General features: G+C 49.1%; 1 protein-coding gene across 1 annotated transcript; it reads left to right on the top strand.

Moving 5' to 3' along the window:
• Positions 1-3,525: 3,525 nt before the first annotated feature.
• On the top strand, positions 3,526-9,089 carry BARX1 (BARX homeobox 1). Its single transcript, XM_074196061.1, has 4 exons — positions 3,526-4,213; positions 7,167-7,455; positions 7,622-7,706; positions 8,150-9,089. The coding sequence occupies exons 1-4, from the start codon at positions 4,003-4,005 to the stop codon at positions 8,312-8,314; spliced, it is 750 nt and encodes a 249-aa protein (XP_074052162.1). The 5' UTR covers positions 3,526-4,002; the 3' UTR covers positions 8,315-9,089.
• The last annotated feature ends 9,471 nt before the right edge of the window (positions 9,090-18,560 follow it).

The raw sequence follows: 18,560 nt of genomic DNA, 5'->3' as shown, positions 1-18,560 counted from the left end.
GTTTGAGGAAATAATTAACTAAGCAGCATTCACTAAAAACCTACTGTGTGCTGCCACTTCTAAATAGTGCTATCAAATAGAAGAACAAAAGAAAGCCCCTTTCCTCAAGGGGTTTACACTCTCTGGAGGTGAGGGAGGAGAAGTAGCGAATACCTGAAGAGATAGCAAGAAGAAATAGGAAATAGATGCAGGATCATTTTAGGAGGGTAGGTTAGGAGAGTACCAGCAGATGGGGCAGTTTCTCTGATCAGCCTTACCTAGCATTGGCAATAGAGAGACAGGGATCTGGGAGCTAGGTTAGAGGCAACGGGCATCTGCCTTAAGCATTCCCTTGACCAAGAATGTACCTCTCCATTCTCACTCAATCCTAAAAACCAGTTGGTCTTATAAACATTCCTTGCAATGAACTTGGTTAATTTAGACCTGGATTGTCGAGGGGAAGCTCCGGAAGGACCCAAATGTCAGTTTTATTCAAGGCAGGGAGTCTTGGAAAGCTTGAGAGTCTTAAATTCATTCCCTCATTTTACAGATGAGGAAACTGAGACCCAAAGCGTGGAAGCATCTTGATCAATTTTACATCTCTAATTAGTGGCAATGCGGTATTTGAACCTAGATCTCTTGGCTTTAAATCCCGGGATCTTTCCCTAAACTTGTAAACGAAATAACTGAACACTTTGATGATAGTATGGAAGGTGTTTATTTTCTCAACTCCGTTATTTCAATCCCCCCTCCCCAAACGAGAGAATGAGTCCAAGAGGACCACACACTACACTCGAGGCACCAACTTGGTACTGTTTTGGGGGGTGGGGTAGTTAATTTCTTGTTTTTTTTACATCATACTTATATACATTTACCCTCTTCCTCTCCCCCCCCCCCATTTCTAACGGTTTCCATATTGTACTGCAGGACAAAGCTCATCTTCAAACATTATATGTGAACTATGGTTGATGTGGATCGAATTCAAACCTTCCTCGACCTTTCTGAACCTCCTCCACTTGCTGCGGAATGGCCTCCTTGTGGGTCGGACAGATTTCCCCCCAGTCCACTCTGGGTCTGTTTACAAGGCCTCCATCACCTGCTCTTCAGAAGAGAGGAAAAGACTTTGGAATTATTTCCGTGATTATCGGAGGCAAGTACTCACCTAATAATTTGGATATTTGCCCAACAATCGGTTTTATGCTGGGCGAGGATGCTCTGCCTGGAGGGTCTCTGAACAACACTAATCGCGAAACAAGAATAAACAGGGAAAACTGTTGATTCAATGGATTATTCACCCAGGAGGACCCTATTCGAGATTATTAGGTTGCTTCTGGGGCAATTAGATCAGGGAACCCCGAAGCAGATCTGAGAGAGATCGTTCCCTGAGACTGAATCAGTGATATATTTTGGAGTGTCACAATCCCTTTTGCCCTCATCATTCCTCCAGATAGTTTTCTTTCAATAATATATCTCCCCATTCCCCAGCCGCCCTTCTCCCCCGTTTCCTCTTCCTACTATCTTCCACCAGGGGATTAAATTTTACCAATAGAGATTTCTGTCTTTTTCCAATCTGAAGGATAGAGTAGAGGATTATTGGATTCTCAGAATGTCCCCCAGATATTGGGGGAGGCTAGTCCCAGACCCTTCATTTTGGTGACTTGACCGTGGACAACTTTTTTGTTCTAAATCCAGTCCCTAAGACTTTGAAATTTGAGCCACCCAAGAGAAAACCGTTCTCTACCCCACCCCCACCCCCGTTGGCGTACATGGATATAAAGGCAGAAAAATTCTGTGAACCCTGAGTTACTGAGCTCCAGAAAATGTTGCCCATTTCCCAGTCTGCTCTGGTTCTTCCCTGTGGGAAAGGAAGACATACGCAGCAGGATGACTGTCTTTCATTCATGGAAGGCACCAGCTAGGTCTGACACCTGAAACCTTGTGAGGACTTTATTTGAATTTTGCTCTTTACTCTCAGCAGATAGCGGCCTCCTTTCTCCCCAACAACCGATGTGAATGGCACCTGGCGCCCTATCCCTTACCTTCATTTCAGGAACACAGAGGTAAGCCTCTGACCCACTTTACAGGTTCCTCCTCAATTCCGTTCAGGTGACTGTAGAATCACCAACAGAACCCCGGTTTAGCTCCTTTTCCCACTTTCCTTAGGACTTGATTGGGTACAAACAGAAATAGATACACACATACACACACACACACACACACACAGAGAGAGAGAGAGAGAGAGAGAGAGAGAGAGAGAGAGAGAGAGAGAGAGAGAGAGAGAGAGAGAGAGAGAAGGGCGTCATGCTGGTCTCCCCAGCTGATTAGAGGTACCCCGCTTATTTCCCTCGTCCTTTTCTCCCACATATCCTCCCTTTCTTTTCCTATCTTTTGATTTTCTTTCTAGGATTCCCAGGACTGAATCTATGATACAAAAAGTCACCCATTGGCTCCGATCTGAGCTGAGGCAGGGGTCTCGGATTGTTTGCTGGGTCTTCTCTCACACCCACTTTACATCATCATCCCTTTATAGGAAAACTCCGCCTCATTACTTGGTCCTCCAGAGTCCCAAACTTTGAGTTGGAGCGCAGAGTCTCGTGGCTTAGCACCTTGGACTTTAGTTTCTAATTAGGGGGCAGAGAACTTGCGTTGGGCATTGAAGTCGCACTTGCCCTGGTCAATCAGACACAGCATTACCTCTCTGCTCTGCCCACACGTCGAGGTGGTAACTAAGCAGCCTCTCTCCTGGGTGGCTCTAGTGCCCAAAGGTCAGAGTCAGTTACTTCAGATTTAATCTCCTTCTCACCCATCCACAGGGCCTGAACAGGGGCCTTTGGAAATGCTGGAGAAACTTAGGAAGCCCCCTCTGCCTTGGAGAACTCAGGTTGGTGGGCAAGGTAGCTCCCCTTTGGGGCGGGGCTACGGCTTATAGGGCAAGGAGCAAGAGCCGGGGCCAGAACGGTTCCCGGAAAAGCTTCAGAGTCCCGCTGCCTCGATGGCTCAGATCCATGCAGCTTCTGCTCGCGGATGCTCAGGACCCCTTTTTACCAAGTCGCTTCGGTCCAAGTCAGTGCAGAACCCCAAGAACAGAACAGGAAATTGGCTAACCATTGTGCAAACTGGGTTAACAGTCAGAATTGGGGCGTTAAAGGGAAGACGACGAAGGACAACTACAGGCCAATGTTTTCGTTAGCCGGCCTCGCCCAGGACACCCAGGGAGGGGGAGACAGGGGTCCAAGGATTCAGGGAGACGGACTGGGGTCTTGAGGCCTGTAAACTGAGACTGTCCCTGTGCTTCTGTGATGGGTTCCCTGGCTTTGAGATCAGCAGAAAGAGAATCTCTATTCCAGCCCCGCTGCTCCTCCCAACCAGGCCTCTCCTTTCCCTGGGCCGGAGCGGTTGGTTAGTCAGGGCTGGGCAGCCGAGGAGTGGGCGGGGGAGTAAGGACTGTGCTCTCTCTCTCTCTCTCTCTCTCTCTCTCTCTCTCTCTCTCTCCCGCCCTCTTTTCCCTCCCCATTCCTTTCTTCCTCCTCCCCCTTCTCCCCCCTCCCCCCTGCCCAGCCCCCTTTCTCAGTCTCGGCCCCCGTTCCCCAAGTCTCGGCCGGAGGTGAAGGATATAATAGGCTCGGCTCTGTCCCCTCCCGGGAGGGGCGGGGAGAAAGCCCATCTCGGCGATGACGCGCGGGGGCGCGGGCCGCATGAGGCGCTGAGGCTGCAGGGCCCCGACTCAGTCCTCCCCACCAGATCCCCCCGGTCGTGCGCCTTTCCTCGGGGGCAGGCAGAGTCGGAGGCCGGAGAGCCCCTGGCTGAGGCGGCTGCCCGCCGAGGGGCGGAGACGGCGGCCGGCAGAGCAGGGGAGAGGGCCCAGGCAGCCGGGAGCATGAGCGGGCGCCAGCCCTGGCCCCGGAGCAGCCCCCCTGGCACCTCGGCCAGCGCTGCCATCTAGGGCCCGAGGGGGGCCCCGCCGGGCGGGAGGAGCGAGCGGAGGCGGCGGGGGCACTGGCCGGAGCCTGGCTGGAGAGCAGGATGCAGCGCCCCATGGAGCTGGGCGCCGCGCACTACTTCCCGGCCGAAGCCTTCCCAGATCACCGCTCCCACCGCTACCGGAGCTTCATGATCGAGGAGATTCTCACCGACCCCCCGGACGCCAAGAGTGCTGCGCCCGCCGCGGCCGGGGAGCTGCTCAAGTTCGGAGTGCAAGCCTTGCTTTCGGCGCGGCCCTTCCACAGCCACCTGGGTACGTGCGGCCGAGCTGGGGAGGGCGGGGGCCCACGACCCGGTGTCGCCCCGGAGGCCCGCTGGGTCCTGGGCAAGCGGGCGGGGGAAGCCATAGCCACCCAGCAGCTCTGCCCCGCTGCGATCCACCAGCCTCCCGGTCCCTCTCTTAGCGAAAGAGTCGCCCGGTCACTGTGCCAACTTGATCGGGGTGCAGAGAGTCCTGGACCAGCGAGCGCTGTCCTTGGGGAGCTGGCAGGCCAGTAAGGGCCTGCTCTTGTCTTGGCCATCTTGCCAGTTAGAAGGGGGAGGTGCAGGCCCACTGCGAGCCCCTCTTTCAATTCCTCTGGTCCAGCAGCTTTGGACACAGGCCCGATCCGATGGATGTACAAATCGGGCGCTTTCTGCTTAGTAGTCACCCTACTGCATTTTTAAGAGTGCTTTGAGCTCTTCAACCCCAAGGTTTTGTATGAGCCAAGGGTGGGGGAGAAAGTCATAGCAACTTACAGACCCATGGGTCCCTCAAGAAACCATTCTTCCAGGACTTCAAAACCCCTGCTGGGTCCCACCTTTAGACGGCATCCTTTGGAGGGAGAGAAAATTTAATCCCCCCCCCCCCACGCATGATTTTATGGTACATCTTTCCCTGGTCCATGAGATCCCATGGATTGTCCTGGGAAATGGATGAGAGTCTCATGGGACTGCGGTTCCAGTAGCTCCATCTTGCCCCATCTCAACAACCCCCAGTGGAGTTGGAGGTCGAAAGAGGAACTCGGAATCTCTTTCTCTGACGTTCAAGACCTCGGGCTTTTAGATTCTGGGTCGATCTAGGTGCCACCAATATTTGCCACGTCAAAGGGAGCCAAAAGAGGAATTAGTAGTCCCTGGGGAAAGAAAGTGGGTTGAACCTGAACCCCAGTTAGGTCACTAGAGACCCCTCTGATTTCGAAGGGTCTGGAAATGAAGAAAGAAAATAGTTGTAGTCTCTTAAAAATGGTGAGAGAAAGATGATGAGATTTTTTAATCATCCTGAGGCCTACCCTGCTAAATATCTAAACTCCTTCCCTGAAGACTTCCAGCCGGTGATGAAAGGGCAAGTTATAACAGGGTCTAGAGTGGACCCGGGAAGTTGGAATGAGTTAATAGCTACTGAATTTCCCTATGGGCCTGGACCAAAAATCCTGGAGCCCTTTAGGGTTTCTTAAACCTCAAAACTTTCCCAAGCTCTTTGCTTTTGTTTCCTGAAGGAGGCTAATAGGAATGGGTGTTTGAGGAGTCCAAGTCCCTCTAGAGAACCATGTCCTCTATCTCCCTCTGCTTTGCTGGAAACAAATTTCCCAGATCTAGGTTCATCTAGGTCCTTGGAATGGAAGTCACTTCTTGCATTTAGGTTTAGATCATCTTGGGACAGTCAAGGGACTGGAGGTGCCTAAGAGAATTTACACCAACAGTTTTGACTGTCCTGGGGCCTTGGAATGCTTGCCTTATTTTCTAATGAGATAGTTATAATCAAATGTTATTTGAAACAAGATTGAGTTCAACTTTAGTAGTCCACTATTAATATTAGGTTTTTATATATTATTAAGAGAAGGTTGTGAAAAAGCCATTTCCTTTTCTATGTCTTTGTAGCTCTATTATTTTCCTTTTTCATTCCCCCCCCCACTCTTTCCTGTTTCTTTCTCTCTTCACCCTGCTCTTTTCCTCTCTCTCCTACCTATCCAATGAGAGCCTTGTTCGGAACATCTGGAGTATAGGATACATTCCCTTTTTTTGTAAAAAATAAAGACGGGGATGTTATTTCAGAATTTTAGGGACTGAAGCTTTAATTATGAGGCAGGGAGACACAGAGGAAAGTATGGGAGTACCCATTTAGAAAAGGGATACTAAACTAAAACTAGTTTATAGTGATTTTTTTCAAGGCGAGAACTGCAAGGAAATAGAAATGAAAAAATCCTTTTTTTTTTTAAGAGGAAGGTTTTTGTTATTCAGTGATCCCCTGTTCTGCCAAAGACAGGAGCACTTCCCTACACATCTCCTTTTCTGGGTTGGATTGGGCAGGCCGGAATCTCCTGAGTTGCTAACTTCGAGACTAGCACTGAGGAACGTGGAGATTAGACACGGGTTAAATTCAACCTGCGGATTATTCGTTACCAGTCATTTGTTTTTATTGTAAAAAAATTATTTCCAATTGAAGAATTCCGAAGCATTTTCGTGTCGAAGTGTCTGACTGGAGTAACGATTGTTTAACACATACACACAAAGAGCACTTCACAAAGGACCCACACATACACTCACGCATATATCCTTAATGTGCAGAGACATTAGTAATCCATGGGCATCTGTTCCCATTCCCAAACAGGTGTACATACAATCACCCATATCTATCCACATACCCCATGATTTCATACAGGTTTGAATCTTCCCTTTCCAAAGGTTATTTGTAAATATTCTAGCGGAAAGGTTCTAGCTTGGAAATGAAGACAAATTGCCTCTTCCCAACTCAGTTAACGACGCTGTTTTCTCCCAGGCTTCTGGCTTTTCCCTTGGTTTCCGTTTCCCACGAATCAGAGACGCTCAGAATCCTAGACTTCGGGATTCACCCATTTTACCAGCAGAGGAGAGAGCAAGGGAGGGTTTGGAGAAATCTCACGGTAGAAGACCGTGATGGAGCCAGATGAAGGAGCACTTTAGTTCGGGGTTCCAGAGTTACTGGGGGAGAGGGATCGGAGAATTTAAGGAAAGTGGCCCCAATAATACGGCTCCCAGCGGGAGTTTAGGGGAAAAACGGTCCCAATATTCTCCCAGCGGCAGAACTGACTAGCAGCAGTGGAAGTGGGCTTTGGGGAACACCCCCGCCCGTCTTCCTAGCAGTGCCCTAGCAGTGATCGGAGACTCCGGCGTGGGGGGCCGCGGGTGGGCGCTGACTTGTCCCCTCTTTTCTCTCCTCTCTCCTCTCCTGATCCCCCCGGCACCAGCGGTTCTGAAGGCAGAGCAAGCCGCGGTCTTCAAGTTCCCCCTAGCGCCCCTGGGCTGCTCCGGCCTGGGCTCTGCGCTGCTAGCCGCAGGCTCCGGGCTCCAGGGGGGCTCCGCCTCACCTCACCTCCCTCTGGAGCTGCACCTCCGGGGAAAGCTGGAGGCTGGCCCGGCTGAGCCAGGCGCCAAGGCCAAGAAGGGGCGGCGGAGCCGGACGGTTTTCACCGAACTGCAACTCATGGGCTTGGAGAAGCGCTTCGAAAAACAGAAGTATCTCTCCACTCCGGACAGGTAGAGTCACGAGCCTGCGGGGGATGGAGTGGGGCGGAGGAACGGGGCGGGGGGCCGGGAGCTGGGGCCGGGACGCACTCTTCTTTCCTGGGTTTGCCTCCCCTGGAGCAGCTCTCGAGAGTAAAAGGAGATCCTGAAGCTATTGTCCCTTTTGGCGCTTTCACAGAATAGACCTCGCTGAATCACTGGGCCTGAGCCAGCTGCAGGTGAAGACCTGGTACCAGAACCGGAGGATGAAATGGAAGAAAATAGTGAGTGTGAGCTCCCCGGATCCCTCGTTGAGCCCCCTGCCCTCCTCAGCTTCTTGGCGTTCCCAGAAACCCTGGTAGCACATACTCTGGTCCCGTTACATCGGGAACAACCTATATTTTCAGAAAAAAAAAAACTATCTGCACGGAGGCCTCTGTATTCCAGCTTAGTCTATGGTGTAGGGACTAAGGGAGCTAAGAACACAGTATCGGGAGGAAAGGGCAGAACCCGGCTCGGCCAGCGTTTAATCCACAATAGAATTTCGGCGACCCAAGAGAACAAGGAAGAGGAGTTAGACTCAGTCAGACTAAGAATCCTCTCTCCAGGGTTCTGGGCAGGGAGATAGGCTCGGGCTGAGCAGAGAGCCAACCACTTGTCGTCCTTCCCTCTCCTTCGGCCTCCTGTAGCTTGCAAAGGCTCAGTCTTCTTCTCGGTTGCTCTCCAGGTGTTACAGGGCGGCGGGCTCGAGTCCCCGACTAAACCTAAGGGGCGCCCCAAGAAGAACTCCATTCCCACCAGCGAACAGCTGACCGAGCAGGAGCGGGCCAAGGAGGCAGAGAAACAGGCAGAGAACCTCAGCTCGCCCTGCCAAGTCAACCAGGAAGAGTGAGTTTGGTCACCAGGATCCTTCAGCCCTGCGGCACAACCGAAGGAGGGGAGGGGGGGTGGCCTGACCCTCGAACCAACCAAAAGCTACCTTCCTGGCTTTTCCTCCCGAGCACCGGATTAGCCAAGAGGACAAACTAAACGTCTCCAGCCTCATTCGGGCGGGGCAGTTTTGCCACCCTCTTCCAGCCTGGGAACAGATCAAGTTGTTTCGGCCGCCTGCTCCTTCCTCCGCACCAGACTGATCTTATTCGGAGCAGCCATAAGCATGGAGAAGAGTATCTGTTGCTGAAAAAAACCAAAACGAAACATTTTGTTTGTTTGTTTTCTTTCGTTGTTTCACAAGACGGTCCCACTAGGAAATCCAAGGGAACCCGAATTACACAGACGAAAGAAAAAAATGCACCACCTGATCAAGAAGCCAAAAAAGATCCTCCAGATGAATTTTTATGATAGAGGAGAACATTTTTCCTGTCCTTGCTGATGGGGTATTTAAGGTTGCGAAACCGCCCTAGCGGGTGGGGGTGCGCGCGTACACTCACGAACACATACCATTCACACTCATTCACACTCACGCCCCTCGGGGCTTGGCCACTTCCCGGAAGGACTCTCCAAGGTAGGGCCTCCTAGAGGTCTCCGTTCGCTTCTGGAGTCCTAGGTTCGGAAGGGGAGCCAGGAGCTGCCCAGAGGTCTCTGGGGGCTCAACCCCACCCTAGATGCCTCCTCCAACGATCCGCCTTACCCTGCGAAGATAGTGACTTTATTTCAATAAAGTATTTTATGACACACGCACTGAGATCGGTGCTTCTGCCGCGCCCGCTGCCTCCTCTTGGTTGAGGCTGGTTTCTCAGCTGTTTTGGGTGCCCGAGATTTTAGAGAAAGCAGATTCCACGTAGCGCCCAAAAGGGGAGGGATTGGCATGGTTTGGTTTTATTTTCAGAGTAACATCTCAAAAAATATTTTTTTGGGGAGGGGGGAAATCTAGATCTTTTGCTCCAAAGCAGGTGGGTTTCCTTGTGAGTGTAAGGCTGGTGTCCTGGCTTTTCCTATTTTGGGATTACCTGGTTACGATTCCAATTTTCTGCTTTGCTTTGCCTCTAAAGTATGGTAGGAGTCTCTGAAAGGGAAAGTCTGTAATTCTCTCCCCTTTGCAGCTATGTAGCCCACTCGGTCCGGAAAGGATCTTGGCGCAGTCTCCACGGAACACCACCCGCCTTGAATACAGATTCAGTATAATAATAATAATGATAATAATAATAAAACTATTCCTTGGCAGGGTGGGGAATCGAACCGCCGAGCGAGAAATCCCTGCAAGTCTCAGGATAAAGAGCTGACTTTTACAACATCGTCTGATTAGATTCAGGATTTGAGTGTCACTTCTTGGTTTTGCTACTCAGGAGGCTTACACGGTTTATTCTTTTTATTATGGTTTTATTTTGGGTGCCGAAGCTTTGTTTGAACTTGTGCTTGATGCTTGCCAGCATCTCGGAATGATCAGAATTATAAGAAAACAGCCAGAGTTGAATATTGAGGCATGGCGACTTGGACCGGCTGGCTTATTGACTTTTCTCTAGGCAAGGCATCTGGGGCGTTGGATCACAATTAGACTTTGCAGGCTCTGCCAGTCTTCATGGTAGGGGCAGGCTCCTCGTGTTTCACTGTTAAGTTTTGTGCAGGGACACCTTGGGTCCCTTTTTATTTGGTTTGATAGCAGAGGGAAAAGGTGATGTGCAATTATTCTCCAGACCTCCTGGTAATGTTGGCAGGAAACTCAAGAGTGTGATTGGGAGGGCCATCCCGTGTGGCTTCGTTGCTCCCGAGGCCGATTAGAGCTCCCTACCTTTTACCTCCATCCCCTACTCTACTCTGTTTTCGTCTCTAGGCCCCTGCCCGAGGCAATGCCCTCTACTACGTGCCAGGCACCAGACCCTGTTTAGAGTTTGCCAGTTTCCATCCATCCATCCATCCCGAGGTATCGTTGATCCCTCTGGTCCCCCCACCCCACCCCAAGAATACAAAGCCAGGAGAGAGTGAAAGACCAGCTGATGGGCATGAGTTTATTGAGGATTCTCTCAGGCCTGGAATTTCAAATGCTGAGGGAACTTCCCATTGAGGAACCTTCCATGGCTTCAAATCTCAACTTATCTATAAATTAGAATTGTGGAGAGTGCTTCATAAACTCTGAGAAATTGAAGGATATAGTCGGGGTGATACTTAGTATGTGGGTCAGAGGCAGGATTAGAATTCAGGTCTCCTTAAACTCCAAGGCTGACGCTCTGGCTTCCCACTCCACACAGTACCCCAGACGACGGAAAACGAAACAGGAGGAGTGAGACGTAAAGGCACTCTTTTCCTTGGTATATTTTAACGGGAGCTTGGGCCCAATTTTTCTAGACTTCCATTTTATCCTTTGCAAAATCCAGGGGATGGACTAGTTGGTCTCAAAGATTCCTCTCTAAAATCTGCACTCCTCTAGACGTGATTTCTCTGATTAGTGGCTCTCTGAAAACCAGCCGCCTGCGGCCTCCTCTCAAGAGGCTAATTCTATTAGTCAAGTCTACATGGGGCTAGGCTGATAGTTCCGAATCAGATTGTTGGACCTGCAAGACACCGTGGAGGCCATTTAGTGGCGTTCCCTCTTTTTTTAAAAATAGAAACTGAGGCGCAGAAAGACCAAATGAGCTGATTTCTTCTGTGTTTATTTCCATCACGGTCAGAGTCTCAGCTCCTTCGCCAGATTGCACCCTCTTTTGGTTTGGGATGGGGAGGGAGAAAAGGAGACAGAGTGAAATTCTAGAACCACTCTTATGGTCAGAGCCTTTGGGGAAAAGTCATCCCTCTTTCCAAGGCCCAGGCCTTGAACTCACCAATAGTTACCCGCCTGCCCATGTCCTCCTCAGAGTCCCTCCGAGTAGCCTACAGTCTAGGGCACAAACACAGTAGGGGGCAGCATCGGCAGGTCTCCGAATGAGGGAGAAGACCCTGTTTTTTTTTCTAATCTTCACTCCTCTCCCCGCTCCCTCCCCCCCCCCAATCTAAAGGATTTCCTGTCGCCCAGCCTTTTTTTTTTCGGTCCAGTTTCTGGACTTTGGAGGCATCTGCACCTCTGACAGTTACCTGGAGGGAAAACTGCGAAAGTCACTATGGGAAGGGCATTGGGGAAGATAAAAGGAGAAATCAATTATCCCAGATTCTTTCATACTTCAGGCAGATGCAACACACTGAAGTGAAAGGTGGAGAAAGATCGAAGGGATCCAGGGAGCCCCAGTTCTCAACACAATCTGTAAGCATATGAAGTGAGGGGAGTGTGTGTGTGTGTGGGGGGGGGGGCAGCGATAGGGGAAGCTGGTCCAAATGTCAGTTTCTGTAAAAATCAGACGTTGCTAGAACAGGGGAATGTGGATAGATAGTATTTAATGAGTGGAATAGGAGCATTAAAGGAATAGGAGCATTAAATATTTTCAATCTCCTCATCTCTCCTATTCGAAGGGCTCCAGGAAGACCGGCATAGGCAGACTTGACGGCTTCTGGTCGTCCGGCTAAGAACAATCAAAGCAATGCATCAAAAGTTTTCTAAGGCTGTGGAGCTCTTCTTTTCCATTGCCCTGCAACTTTGGAGGCTTGGAGAGGGGTGACTGGGGCGCTGGGGAAAGTTCCCCAGAGAAACATTCCCACCGGGCAAGAGTAGAGGTAGCTGCAATGGTCTGAAAACTCAGAGGAGTTGGGCCGGTGGCCACACGGGGTGGCTTAGGGCCCAGAGAGAAGTGAAGGGACACATTTTTCCTGATCGCTGACTTGAAGCAGTTTACAAGAGGAAAGAGGTCCCTTGAGCACCTTCATTCCCAACTAATTGTAGGGAACTAATATAGGGAAGTAGAGAACTGCCCCCCCCATCTGAAACCCTGACTCTGTTCTCCTCATTCCATTTAAGCCCTTTTTCTGAGACCACTCATTACTTGTGCCTCTGTGGTCCCCCACGTTCCCGGAGAAGGGGAGGACGAATCCCGTAGGGGTTGGGGACTCAGTAGCTTCTAGAAGTAAGAGGAGGGCCTGGGATACTAGTCTAGAAAACGTGTATCAAAGAACCATTGAGCAGAGCCAAAAGGGGCCTTAGAGAAGGAGTTTACGCCTTCGTTTTTTCTTTTCCCGTGGGAAACCTGTAGTGTAGAGAAGTGATCCTCTTAATATTATGCAGTTCGTAGGCTCCAACCGGGCTGTCTCAGTTTCCCAACTCGAGCTCTGTATAAGAGCTTTGACTAAATGCAACTCCAACGTATCTTCCGATTTGTTCTTTCCGACTCCTTCGGGGTGCGTTCGGGAGAGGATGGGGTGGGAAGAAGAGGGAGGGTCACTCATAGGAACCAAGTTCGAATCAGCCCTTTGATTCTCCTCCTCCTACAACTTCTGAAGCATCTAGGACTTGAAAACCAGTTGAAAGAACCCACACTGTCCTCCTCAGCATCAAACTCCCGGCTCCTTTCCGCAAAGCCTCGGGCGCTGGCTGGTTTCCCAATAGAGACAAATTAATCTCTCTTCTCAGAGTTTTCTTTCCTTTTTCTAATCTAGAGCATTTATTAGTCTCCGCTCGAAGACCTACAAAGTGTTTTTTTTTTTAATTGTCCGGGCTTCTTTCCTTAACTGCCAGGGGTCGATCTTGGCCGATCGCGTTTCTGAGAGGAGAGGGGGCAGCCTAAGTCTGGTGGTTTTGAAGTCAGGGGACCTGGATTCACATCTTGTTATCACTTGGCACCTTAGTGGTCTTGGGCAGGTCACGTCCCCTTTCAAGGCCTCGATTTTTCTCATCTATAGAATTGAGAGACTTGGAAAACATGATCTCCAAGATCCTTTTCATAGACTCTAAGAGTCTATGATCCTATGATATCTTACTCAAATCGAACCCCTTCCCTTGCTGGGAGAAGGAAGGGGAGGACGGATATTTAGACCAGGGCGCAATGGGGAAAACACAGAGCCCAAGCCAGGGAGGGACCTTTGTGTCCAGTAAGCTGAGGTGAGGGACTGCTTTGTCGATGGGAAGAGAGTCTGCATCCTGGACCTGTAGCTTGTGGCTCAGGAGAGGTGCTTCTGGATTTGGGTTCAGGCCCCCCAATCAGATGAAGTGGCATTCCCGTAGCTGGATGGAGGAATTGTGCCTTCCATTCTCCTTCCGGTTTTTTCTTTTCTTTTTAAAAACGAGTCAGGACCAGATTGTGACTGGACTTTAAAGGAGGAGATAACAGCCCAATAACATGTATACCCTTCAGTTCAGAGTACAGATCACAAATCGTGGGAGTCTGAGAGAGTTGTAAAGGATTTGATCGAGGAAAGTAAACTCACCTGGACCCCTATCGACTTCCCTGAGACTACAGGCGGCAAGAAGGGACTTTAGGCCTCCGTAGAGTGAGAAAACTGGGGCCCTGAAAGAAAAAAATAGCTGGAGAGAGTTAGGAAGAGCTTCACATCCACTTCTCCTGCCCACCCTCCAATCCTTCAGCTGGTCGAAAGCTCCGGATAGGGCGAATTTTGGGACGATGCTGTATTTGCATTTCCATTCAGGAAACCATAGAATCATTGATTATAAAGTTGGAAGTCTTCCTAGAGACTATTTAGATCAACTCGTATTTTAGCGATGAGGCGCTCAGGGAAATTAAGTGACTTGTCTAAGGTCACCAAAGGAATTCTTTTGCCTTCAAGCCCAGATGCCTGGCTCTAAATGCAGTGTCTTTTCACTACACCATGCTGTTTCTCGTGGTATCACCTCTTGGTTCTGTTATCACTACCCGTGTGACCTTTGGCAAAGGATGTCACTTCTGTAGCTTTGCTTCTTCATCTGTAAAATGAGGGGTGTGGATTAGATGGTCTCTACTAGCCCTTCCCATCCCATCCCTCGCTAAATCGATGGCTACCGCTGTCTTCCCAGCTTACCAGCGGTCTTAAGAGCTGAGTCTCTTGAGATCAGGTCAAAGCGGAAGGGGAGGGGTGGCCCTTGTCGGGCAGTCCACAGCACAGGGGCACCCCTCCAGTTCGGCCCTTTAATCATACTCACTTGGCATCTTGCCCTGGCAGGTGGTCCGGCAGCTTGGCCTGTCTCCCTCCCTCTCTGAGAAGACAGACACGCAGACACATGGGCTTGTTGCAAATGTGGGGTCCCATCCAGAATCCCCAGGATGTCTAGTTCCCCGGGCCTCTGTTACTGGTGAGCCCCCTGCTAGATGGGGGGAGATGGAGAAGCCATTATTCGGGGAGCCCAGAACCTCAGCTTCTACCTTCCCCTTGCCCTCCTACCTCCCCTACCCCCCAAAGCCCGGCCTCCCTTGAGTCCGGCGGCTCAGCTCACCCCCGTAATACTCAGACCATCCTTTCGCCTTGCGCCTCAGCCCCGGCGGGAGAGGGGAGGTGGGAGGCCCGCCAGGGGCCCGCGGGGCCGGGGCCCAGGATCCCCGGCCAGGCCCCGGGGCTGTAGGCTTTGAAGTAGCCCCCGGGGTCCCTGTCAGCCTCGGCAAACCTGTCAGCCTGGGCTTCCATGTGTTTATTTGAACACGAACGTCTCTGCGGCCAGCGGCGCGGACGGAGGCGCGTGATTTGAGCCCGGCCGGATCCAGTGTTGCAGGGACGCTCTCGAAATGTAAGGAATTGATAAAAACAATATTCCTTAAAGTAAGCAACATTTCCAGCTAATGCGATCCGTTGCCACGGCGTGTGAACGGCTACAAAACCTGCAGCTTAGATTTAATTCAGACCCAGTAATTTGCTTGCTTTTTTTTTTCATAAGGATGCAATTTTCTGCATGCTTTAAAACATTATATGGGCATTTGACTGACACGACATATGAAATGCATTATGCTTAGACAGCCAGCACAGCTCCGACTCGGGGACGTCGGGCCGGCTAACGAGGGAGGCGAGCTGGGCAGGGCGGCTTGGTCGGGCCCGTTTGTTAACAGGAATACGGTACCCGGCTCTGTTTCTGGGAGACCGGCCGGAGCTGCGGGCTCGGACTAGGTCCGCCTCCTCGGCCCGGGCCCGGCCCTCGGGCCGCAGGAAGCGCCCGCAGCCGGCCCAGCCCTCTAAGAGCGCTGCGCACTTGTGTCCGGGGCCCAGCGCCCGGCCCAAGGCGCTGCCGGAGGAGGAGACTCTGTGCGCAGCGGTTCCGGTCATCGTGCGGCCCGGGGCCGGATTCCCACCAGCCTGGGACCCGCTCAGTGGGAAGAGGCAAGGGTGGCCAGCTGGGGGCCGGGGCGGGGGGGGGCACCGGACGGAGCCCTGACTCTGGAGAAAGAAAATGTGGGCTCAAATCCCAGCTGCTCCACCTTAAGCCCTGTGTGGCCTTGGGCAAGTAATAGTGACTAGGAAGCAACTACCGTGTGTGTGTGTGTGTGTGTGTGTGTGTGTGTGTGTGTGTGTGTGTGTGTCTGTGTGTCTGTGTGTCTGTGTGTCTGTGTCTGTGTGTTACAGAGACAGAGAGAGAGAGAAAGAAGGTATGTGGTGAGAGAGACAGAAAGATAGGGAAGGAAGGAGGGAGAGAGAGGAGAGAGAAGGGATGGGAGAGGAGGAGGAGGAGAGAGAGAGAGAGAGAGAGAGAGAGAGAGAGAGAGAGAGAGAGAGAGAGAGAGAGAGAGAGAGAGAAGAGGAGAAAAATGGAAGGAAGGTACACATAATCAAGGGTTAGTAACTAATATATTGGCATCCAGAATTGGAATCCAAAAAAAATAAGATTAGCCTAACATAATATGCTGAAATTTCATTTTAAAGAATGTGAAGTTCTACTTTTGGCTTCAAATAACCAACTGCATAAATAAGAAGATAGGTTTTTAGTGGCTACAAGCTCAATGAGTCAATCAACAGAATATGACAGACAAGAAAGCTGTTGCATTCATAAAATATTTTGATCTGGAGACACACACACACACACACACACACACACACACACACACACACACACACAAGAGTCTTTGCCATAAGGAAACTTAAATTCTGTTTGGACACATCTCCCAGGACCTCCATTTCCTTTTATGGAAAACGAAGGGGTTAGCAGTTCTTATCATTTAGGTATGACTATGACTAACAGAGCAGCTGTTACATTAGTATCTATATCACTCCCTTCATCCATGATCAAATATTTTATTAATGCAATAACTTTGTTTGTCATTTTCCTCTGTTGACTGACTCATACTGAGCTTGTAGCCACTACAAACCTTTTTGTGTGAACTGTGCCATATCTCCTCTTTACCTTTTTTTATTTATGCAGTTAATTTTTTTGAATCCAAAAGTAGAACTTCTCATTTTTTAAAATTAAATTTCATCATATTATATTAGGCTAATCTTATTTTTTTGGACTCCAACTCTGTCTTCCAATGTATTCAATACTAACCCTTGATTATGCATACTTCCTTTTATTTGTTTTCTTCTAGCACATCGGAGAGCTCCTTTTGCAGCCACATTTCTCTTACATTTATATTTCCCTTTTATTCCTCTTTAGGATAATGAATTATGTTAGCATCAGAATTTCAGTTTTGAGAATTTCCTATGCTCTTGATCCAGCTATACTTTTTGTTATTTTTTTTTGTGGGACAGTGGGATTAAGGTCATGCAGTAAATATTAAGTGTGTGAGATCAGATTGTAACTCATGTCCTCTTTTTTGAGGGGACAAAGCAGTGGGGTTAAGTGACTTGCCCAAGGTGACATAGCTAGGTAATTATTAAGTGTCTAAGGCTGTCAGTGTTCTATCCACCTGACTGCCCCCCCATCCATTTATATTTTTAAAGACTAAGATAATAGGAATCATAATGAAAAAGATTGTCTTTCATAAACTTTGATGTACTGAAAGTTGCATTGAATTATTCTATTTTCTAAATATAGAGGAAAAAACTTTAGTTGATTATAATAATTTTTTTTATTCCCTCCTTTGAGTTGAGGAAGAAGATAATATACAATTAGTGGAGTGGAGAGTTCACTGGCATTCTTGAAACTTTGTTTATTCAAATTGAATGAGAATGAGTTTGTATTAATAGTCAGCAACCATTTAGTCCTGAGCATACTTAGAGAGTTGTAATTAAGTCACTAGGTGTATGGGGATTTAAAAGGTAAGGTGGGGGAGATACCCCTCATGAACTCTAGTATTAGAGTCTTAAGGAAGGAAGCTTTGGTCATTGGGGAATGGGTTAGAGAATAAAATTAGGAAGGAGTAAATGAATTTTCTTGCTTTGTGAAGAACCAATTGAGAATGGGGAGTACACATTTGTGGTAGGCCCTGTTGGTCAGTTAGGTGATTTCCTTTAGCTGCAGCAGCAACATGTGAATAGGAATAGAGAAGGAAAAAGGTAGGAAAAAGACCAGGGTTGGGATTTGACAAAATGTCAGCATTGATGGAGGAGGGGGAAGAGATTTGAGACCAGAAGACAATGTAGAGATGATCTGATAATTGGGTTGAGATTGGAAAGGGAGGAAAGTGAAGTTAGAAGTATCTGCCTGGGAGAATACTGTGAGATGGAAGAATTAAGGGTAACAATAGTGATTAAGAATAGTTTTAGGAAAGGTAGGACGAAGGTAAGAGTTGAACAGGAGGTTATTATTTGATAAAAATCATTACAGAGTTTTTGATTGTTGTGAAGTAGAATACTCATGGGTGTAAACAAAACTAGATGAGAAAGGGCTGAGCAGTAGGTTGTGAGAATTGAGAAGAGTGTGGAATTGGAAGATTAGGGTGCTTGAGGGGACCTCAACTTCCCCAATAATAAGGTAGGAGTTTGGGTGGAGTTGAAAATTGTGACTCAGATACTGAACATCTGGAGAAATGGAAAAGAATTTCTAGGGAACAGATAGATAACTGCTACCAAAATGTTAATTGGATGATAAATTTTTTTTATTTTTTTTATTTTTTGCAAGACAAACAGGGTTAAGTGGCTTGCCCAAGGCCACACGGCTAAGTGTCTGAGACCGGATTTGAACCCAGGTACTCCTGACTCCAGGGTCGGTGCTTTATCCACTGAGCCACCTAGCCGCCCGGGGATGATAAATTTTAATGTAGTGAACCTCAAAGGAGGAGAAGTTGCTGAGTGACGATGAAATGTGTAGATTCTGGAAATGGTAATGGAATAAAAAAATATATCATGACTTCTCTATGATAAGTATGCTGAGTATAAGAGAAAGTAAAGTCATGTTGGAGAGAGTAACTAGAGATAGTGTATTCTGATGGGGGTGGAGACAAATTAGGTGCCAGTGAATTAGAGTAGGTAGAAGAAACCTGAGAAGAGGA

This window comes from Macrotis lagotis, chromosome 8 (genome assembly GCF_037893015.1).
Source record: "Macrotis lagotis isolate mMagLag1 chromosome 8, bilby.v1.9.chrom.fasta, whole genome shotgun sequence".
NCBI classification, from domain to species: Eukaryota; Metazoa; Chordata; class Mammalia; order Peramelemorphia; family Peramelidae; genus Macrotis; species Macrotis lagotis.
This window is presented reverse-complemented; position numbering and strand designations above follow the sequence as displayed.

Coding starts and splice junctions, on each gene's coding strand:
- BARX1 (XM_074196061.1), top strand. CDS start 4,003: ATGCAGCGCCCCATGGAGCTGGGCGCCGCGCACTACTTCCCGGCCGAA. Junction 4,214..7,166: donor GCCCTTCCACAGCCACCTGG/GTACGTGCGGCC, acceptor CCCCGGCACCAG/CGGTTCTGAAGGCAGAGCAA. Junction 7,456..7,621: donor TATCTCTCCACTCCGGACAG/GTAGAGTCACGA, acceptor GCGCTTTCACAG/AATAGACCTCGCTGAATCAC.